Consider the following 8,086-nt stretch of genomic DNA (forward strand, 5'->3'; position numbering starts at 1 on the left):
AGTGTGTATGTGTGTGTGTGTGTGGTACGTATAGATACATATATACACACTTTTTCTGCAAACATACATGTGTACATACAAACACACACCTATCATGAGCTAGCTTCATTAAGAATAAACTGAGGTCTGCCTGTGTAGGCTGCTAGCACTGAAGTGGATTGCACAGTGGGAAAAAAAAAAGAAAGAAAGCCCTACTTGGCAGAAATATTTAAAGGTTAAAATAAAATTTTCAAGATTAAAAAAAAAAGAAAGAAAAAGAAGAAGAAACTGAGGAAATAGAAATACAAAAAATTAAAAATAAATAGAAAGTAACCAAAGAAGCAGGCAGTGAAATTTTATTAAAGGGACAACTTCATTCCAATCTATGCAAATAAATTTTAAAAAGTAAATAAGTGATTTTCAAGAAAAAGGTTTTGAAAGTTGCTTCCAAAAGAAAAAATCTAAACAAAATCAATTTTCAAAGGAAAAAAAAATAGTATTTTCAAAGAGCTCCCATTCCCACCTCAAAAAAAAAGTTCAAATAGTTTCACAGAGGAGCTCAACCAAACTTTAAAGACTGTGTATTATGGAGATACTACTGCCACATAAAATCAATGAAAAAAAAAATTAAGTGAATGAATAAGTGTAGTACAGAGACGATTTAGGACAGTGAAACTATTCTAAATGACACTAACGGTAGATGCATTTATCAAAATACATAGAATACACCAAAGGGGTTGGGGGTATGCCTCAATGATAGAGCACTGGCCTATCATGCAAACTGGGTTCCATCCCCAGCACCAATCAAAAAAAAGAATAAAACAAACAAAGAAAAAGAATATGCAACACCAAAAATCAACCCTAATGAACTTTGATGATAATGTGACAATGTAGATTTATCAAATGTAACAAATGCATCTCTTTGATGAGAGACATTATAATGGAAGAGGCTGGGGGTAGGCAAGGGGGTACATGGAAACTTGTATTTTCTGCTCAATTTCCCTATAAACCTAAAATTGTTCAAAACTAAAGTCTATTAAAAAATAGGAGGCAAAAATAAATCTTTTTTATAAATTTATATAAATTTAAAGAAATTCTGAAAGAACATAACAATGAGTATACCGTAACATGAGAACTGAACAGTGAAAAGATGAGGTGAAAGAAAAACTACAACTTTTTAAATATTTCCTGGTTTCTGCATTGTATGAAATATTACAAATTTTAAAAACTAAACTCAGGGCTTGTTTTTTATCTTTAATTGACATAGTAACTGTACATGTTTGTGGGATAGAGTATGATATTTCAATACATATATACAATGTGTAATGATCATATCAGGGTAACTGGCATGTCCTTCACCTTGAATATTTATCATTTCCTTATGATGAGAACATTCAAAATCCTCTCTACTAGCTATTTTGAAATACACAATTATTTGTTGTTAACCTAATATGCATCTAATTCCTTTTGATCTATTAAGCCTCTGGTCTCACTAAATCCACCTAGAATTTTATTAAGAAACCAGTATGTTTGACAAAGAATCATAAGCCACTTACCAACTGGTCTGGATTAAGTTGCTCTCCATTTTTCAGACGATCTTTATAATCTTCCAGTTTGAGCTGCAAAAGAGAAATTTGTATCTACTATAATATGATTTTTTAAAAAACCTGAAGCAAATAAATATCAGACTTTGTTCCCTTTGAAAACAAAAGGTTTCTTGAAGTAAGCAATCAATACTCAAGAATTCCATTTTACCATAGGCAGAGAGCAATTAAATGAGTTCCAGTCGTGAGAGGGCGGGCACATAGAATAACATTACTCTGGTCTCTGCACTGCTTCAGTGTAGCCAGACCCTTTGTTCCATAGAGTTGAGCCCTGAGATTTCCCACTACTTTTTTGTGTTGTTGTGTCCAACTGCTGCAGCAAAACCCTGATGTTGGCTGACTTTAGGTCAATATCTCATAGATGGAACAGCCTCAGCTCCAAGTACAACTTAAATACCATAGGTATAAGCCATTGAAAATGGGATATTCTTTTTTTTTTTTTTTTTAGAGAGAGAGACAGAATTTTTTAATATTTATTTTTTAGTTTTCGGCAGACACAACATCTTTGTTTGTATGTGGTGCTAAGGATCGAACCCAGGCCGCACGCATGCCAGGCGAGCGCGCTACTGCTTGAGCCACATCCCCAGCCCCGAAAATGGGATATTCTGATGCTGGTATTTTAATTATTTCTACCGTTGCAATAGAAAAGTGCCTCTCTTGAGGTGAAACATTCTTACATGTAATAACTATGCACCCCAGGAATTAGAGCAGTGGAACAGTGCTGAGTGGTGACAGGACAGTGTGACAGCTGCTTCAAATTCATTTAGTTCTCACAACTCTGAGTTAGGTAGTAGTATCTCATTTTACAAATGGAAGAAGTGGGTTAGGTGGTTGAGTTCCCTACGTGTATGAATATCTCTGAAGAAGGAGCTCCACAAAAGTAAATTTTTGGCTGTGTGACTGATGGAATCTGTGGTGATTTAGTGCCCCAGTGTAAGAGTAACAAAATTTCAAACAGATAAGGCCAGTTTGGGGGAAGGACCACTGTAGATCCATTAAGAATATAAAGTCTGCCAGGCACGGTGGCACATGCCTGTAATCTTAGCAACTCTAGAGTCTGAGGTAGGAGTATCACAAGTTCAAAGCCAGCCTCAGCAACCTAGTGAGGCCCTAAGCAATTTAGTGAGACCCTATCTCAAATTTTAAAAAAGTAATAAAACAGGCTGGGGATGTAGCTTAGCGGTTAAGCATCCCTGGATTCAATCTGCAGTACAAGAAAATAAAAAAAGAATGAAAGGTCTTAGAAAAGAAAGGAGAAATACTGAGGAATGATATTGGCCAAATTATATTGTTACACTGTGTGCCTATATGAACATGTAACAACGAATCCTACTTCATGTACAACTATATACACCAATACAAAATGTAGAGAAATAAAAGAATGTAAGGTCTTCATAGTACTTAATTGCTCTGAACCTACAGAAGTTTCCCAAAATTGGGCACAAAGGGAGCATCTATAAACACGTCAGATGTTTTTGATGTATGAAGCATAATGAATTGCAAAAAAAAAAGGGGAGGGTGATTTTTTCTTTTTTCCAGTACTTCCAGGGGCACTTAACCAAGAGCCACATCCCCAGCCCTATTTTGTATTTTATTTAGAGAAGACAAGGTCTCACTGAGTTGCTTAGGGCCTTGCCATTCCTGAGACTGACTTTGAACTTGCAATCTTCCTGCCTCAATCTCCTGAGCCACCGGGATTACCCACCACACCAGGCTGAAAAAGGGGGATTTAAAAGGATGCTACAGTGCTAGATTATTAGAATATGAAAGTATTGGAGGTAATGGGCAAAGCTTTCATATGAGAAGAAATGTGACAGATTAGCAAAACACATGTAGCCCACTCCATGCTAGCCCAAGTTCACTCCTATTAACCAGTCTACATATCTAGCAATTAAGATTTATTATTAGAGCCTGTATGCTAGTTATAAATAATTCATTTTCCAGGACCTTTAAATGAAGGAATTTAATATTTTCAAAAAGAACAACATTATTCTAAAATTATAATAAAAAGGTACAATACTTTTCTCTTGCTTTTTTAAAATTTTTTTAATTATCAATGGATCTTTATTTTATTTATTTACAAGCAGTGCTGAGAACCAAACCTACTGCCTGACACATGCTAGGCACTGAGCCACAACTCCAGCCCTTTCTCTCTAGCTTTTTAAGACAGGGGTCTTGCTATATTGCCCAGGAGGGCCTCAAACAATTCTCCTGCTTCAGCTTCCCAAGTTGTTGGGACTAAGGGCACATGCCACTGCACCAACTCAAAGCATTTTCCTCTTAAAACTTCTATTTATAATTAGACTACTTAGTGCACAGAGACTTACCTTAGTCAATCATATGTGGTGTTCATTTGGGCAATTTTGTCCTCCAGAGACATCTGGCAATGTCTGGAGACAGTTTGGGTTATCACAACTTGGGGAGTTAAGAGTGAGGTGGACCAGCATCTTTTGTTAGAGGCCAATAATGTCACTAAACAACCCATAATGCTCAGGATAGCCCCTCACAACAAAAAAATTATCTGGCACAAATCAATATCAATGGTGTCAAGGTTTCAAGTTCTGCTCTAACCTCATAATTAAACTTATTAGTTCAATTACCTGCTGAATTATATGACAGTTTCCTAAAGGAAGCACAAATGTAAAAGAATTCCTTTCTAATGTTATAGTAGCCACAACTTATTATTTTTCATATTAAACTTGATATTTTATTTAAAGAAATACATGAAAAATAAATTGCATTTTCAGTGCCATAATGATAACATAAACCCAGTATATTTGTCAAGCATTTCTCAGGTTCCTCCTATATTGCTTTAGAGTCTAAAAATGCTTTCCCAGAAGCTTGAAATGAAAGCACTGGTACTTCCAGGTATTCAAAATTAAAGAGGAATAGTAGTTAAGCTAGAGAATATAGGTTTACATATATGTAGTTTCTCTATCTGAGGAAAGCCATTAATGAATCTCCATTAATAGTCCCACTTTGACTAGTTCTCATAGTGGTAGGGAATTTGTGCTGACCCAGGCAAATTCACCTTATCACACTTGTGATCAAATGCATATATTCAAAAGAAAAATGGTGAAGATACTAGCAACTGGCCCTTCTTTACTACCTTCCTAGCTGAAAGAAAGAGTGAAAAGAAAAGACAGGTTGAGGGGAGATAAAGTCAACCACATTTTTAAAATCTGGTTAAAACTGGGCATTGAAAGAAACTTCCCAGGATTAGGGGTATGGCTCAGTGATAGAGCACTTGCCTAGCATGTCTGAGGCCCTGGGTTCAATCCCCAGTACCACAAAACGAACTAAAAAAAAAAAAAAAGCAAAGCAGGCTTCCTAAGGTTTAACTAGATCTTGACATAAAAGTATGTACAAACACGTAGGTCCAGATAGTTACCCACTCAGCCTTACCGTCTAAATCAGAAGAGAATCATGACACAACAAAGAAACGTTCAGTACTGTTTCATAGGCTACATGACTCAGGAAATGGAAAATGATTTGGATACATCAGCATTTACTATAACTTTAAGCTGATAATAACCCCTGGACCTTTTTACAAGGCTGTCCACAATACTTTCCCCTACCAATCTTAAACCAACACCAAGCAAACACAAAAATTAGTGCTGAAATATTTTTTGGCTCTACCATGGTTAAAGCTTCCAATGACTGCAGCAGCAATACTGCAATATCAACTGCTGCAGAAAGTCACAAGGAAAACAAGCTAAAAAAGCAGGCTTTTACTCATCCTTGAAAAGAAACATTAATTCTGTAACTCAAAAAAATTATCTGCCCCAAAATAACTAGCTCTTCAAGAATTTCAAGAGCAGTATGCATAATAGTTTTACTATGAAGAATACTGTTATTCAGCTGTGTTGAAAAAAGAAACAGAAGGTTTAATACATCCAATATTTAGCCTGCTTATTTAAATTGTTCTCAGACTAAATCCCAAGGTTAAATCTTCAGGAAGGAAGATCTGTGATTCTTGACATAAAGAAAATGTCAATTCTTTAACCCTTGTTTAAGATCATGCATACAGAGGGCTGGGAGGGGAAAAAAAAGTTACCTTCTTTTTCTCGATGTTTCTAATTTTGTGTTTAAGGCATATGAGTCCATTATCAATATAGGTCTCATACGCCTGGGAAGGAGATGCAGCAGAACTGAGAGTAGACTGCAGGGGGCTGAGGGCCCGCTGGCTTTCCCCGTGCTGATTGTGGTTCACTTGGGGCTTGGCTGACTTCATATTCCCCTCTCTTCCCTCCTCTGAATGGCCTGAAGGTGACTGGTAACCAAAAGGGGATGGAGAGAGTTGCACCATTGAAACAGATGAAGCTGAAGGAGGGGGGAGGGGGAAGTTAAGAATAAAAGTAAACTAGAGGGATAAACCAGGCTTTAACTTCCCTAGGGAAGTCTAGACCCACTTTCTTAAAATTCTCTTCCACGGAAGTGAATTCAGAACCTAATGGTGCTTCAGATACTGGACGTCCATCCCATTATTTTTAAAGTAATTAGTGACAAGCACTGGCCTAGGCAAAATCTACAATATAGGGGATATTTCCAGAAATTCGATTTTCCACATGGTCAGAAGAAGAACCCATAAGCAATGGCTTCCAAGCTCCTCTCTCCACTAAGGGCATATCACATTCTGAATAATTCTGTGATCAAATGATTTCTCACATTCACACACAAATAAGCTTTCCACGTTGGGACCTTTATCTAAAGCAACCACTCAAACCTCTTTATCTGATCTCTCATCCCCAGCCCCCAATCTCATTTATATGAATGACATTTAAATCTTAAAACTCACTCGCCAAGTGAACCAGCAGTTTCTTGAACAAGAATGGTAATTAAGTTCCCTTTGACTGCTCTAGAACCTAGAGGTTAAGTCCATCACTTCTGGACATTTTTAGCCAGGTACCCTCTCAAGCTGCTAGCACCCTAGTTGATTTTCGGTTGTTTTAGGCGAACCCAAAAATCACTCACACTCAGCGGGTTTAAGAGTTCATTCTAACAAGCCTTCAACTTCCCTCAGCAGTGGCCCTTGGGCACTGCCATCCCATTCCCATTAGGAGCATCCCCAAAGCAAGGGCAAAACAGGCCCCTGGCACGCCAGCGCTATTCCCAAGTCCCCACATGGGCCCGCGCTAGGGGCACCTAGACCCAGTGGTCACAAGCACCCTGAAGGGACAGACCCCTCCCCCTGCCCACAGCCCTTGGGGGCCACTTCTGCAAGGTCGCTGGGGAGGCCGACCTGGGGAGAAAGGCACGAGCCGCTGCCCTCGAGGACCCCGCCCAGCGATGCCGAGCCCCCCTCCACCTTGTCGCTGCCACCCGGACCTGCCCACCCTCGCCAGGAGGGTCACCTCCCCACGCCGCGCCGACCGAGGCCGCCGCAGCCCGGCTTCACCTCCCCAGGCCACAAGGCCGCCGCTGCCGCAGCCCGGGCCCGCCTTCGAAAGCCCGCGGGAGCCAGGCGAGCTGCGGAGGTGGACCGGCGCCACCCCGCACTCGCGTCTCCTCCTCCTGTCTCCTCCCTCTCCCCTCCCAGTCCTGGCCCGCGGCGTCTGCGGCGCTGGGCTCTCCGCCGACTCAGCCGCTCGTGCCCAGGCCCGCCCTTTCCGCCGCGCGCAGCTTTTATAAGCCGCGCCCCGCTCCGTCCCCCACCCGCGCGCGCGCCCGTGAGCTGCCCCGCCTCCTTCCGGTATCTACGGTGCCGGCCGGGGGAGCTGGGCGTTAGTTCCCAGCCCAGCTGCGGCTGGCGGTCGGTCGGGAGAGGGCGCATTCTCCAGCGGTTGCAAATTGCTGGGCACCAGGTGACCGGGATCAGGACGAGCGCCGGCAGGCTGTAAACCGCGCAGCCCTGCCGTGCGTTGCTGATTGCATTCAGTACTGATTGGCAGCGCGACCTTGAGCAGGTGATTTCAATGCCTCGAAAAGGGCAAAACGCCCAGGTGGGCAGTTGTGAAATGGCAGAGGCATCTTTGCCACTTGGGTAACACCCTTCATAGTAGGATGGGGAAAATCACTATTTCCAAAGCAGGGACTTGGCCTATAAGAGCAGAATGCTCCAGATCAGCATTGCCACAAAACTGTAGTAAGGCAACTCTGTATCCTTCAATAATAAGATTGTGTTTATTTGGGCTGTTATTTGTTGCTGTGGAACGAATTAATTCATTGGCACTCAAAAGCTGGTTAAAAAATTATTTTTGGTAAGGATGCATAAAATTAGGAGGAAAGGCTAAAAATACATCAGAGTTTCTGAAGGAAAGGACAAGTGTTTCTGACCAACTAAACACGTTTTTAAAAAATAAATAACTTGGCTCAAACACGTGTCCAACTGTTTTCATCAAATAGAATTGTTTTAGGTCTTGTATCTAAGGCTCTGATTAAAAAAAAAAAAATTTAGCCTAGCTAGAGAACAGTAAAATCAGGAGAGTAATCAAGAAAACAAGGCTCCAGTTTAACAGTCTGGTACATTCCACATAAAAATTTTCTGTGTTAGCATTTTTTGA

At 40.6% G+C, this 8,086-nt stretch overlaps 1 protein-coding gene across 13 annotated transcripts in view; it reads right to left on the reverse strand.

Moving 5' to 3' along the window:
• Positions 1 to 7,121, reverse strand: part of Caprin2 (caprin family member 2) — a 47,705-nt gene extending 40,584 nt beyond the window's left edge. For 2 of the 13 annotated variants that reach the window (XM_046436184.2, XM_046436193.2), the window contains exons 1-2: positions 5,641 to 6,859; positions 1,536 to 1,598 (exon numbers count right to left, since the gene is read on the reverse strand). In XM_046436184.2, coding sequence (XP_046292140.1) covers positions 1,536 to 1,598; positions 5,641 to 5,892 — 315 coding nt within the window. In that variant the 5' untranslated portion in view covers positions 5,893 to 6,859. Of the gene's footprint in view, positions 1 to 1,535; positions 1,599 to 3,910; positions 5,618 to 5,640; positions 6,862 to 6,937 lie in introns of those variants that run through there. The other 11 variants (XM_046436187.2, XM_058576426.1, XM_046436196.2 and 8 more) reach the window with 9 other exon arrangements.
• Positions 7,122 to 8,086: the final 965 nt, after the last annotated feature.

The sequence above is a fragment of the Marmota monax genome, unplaced genomic scaffold, assembly GCF_021218885.2.
Source record: "Marmota monax isolate L192 unplaced genomic scaffold, Marmota_monax_Labrador192_F-V1.1 WCK01_AAM20220418_F8-fsc00012, whole genome shotgun sequence".
Lineage (NCBI taxonomy): Eukaryota > Metazoa > Chordata > Mammalia > Rodentia > Sciuridae > Marmota > Marmota monax.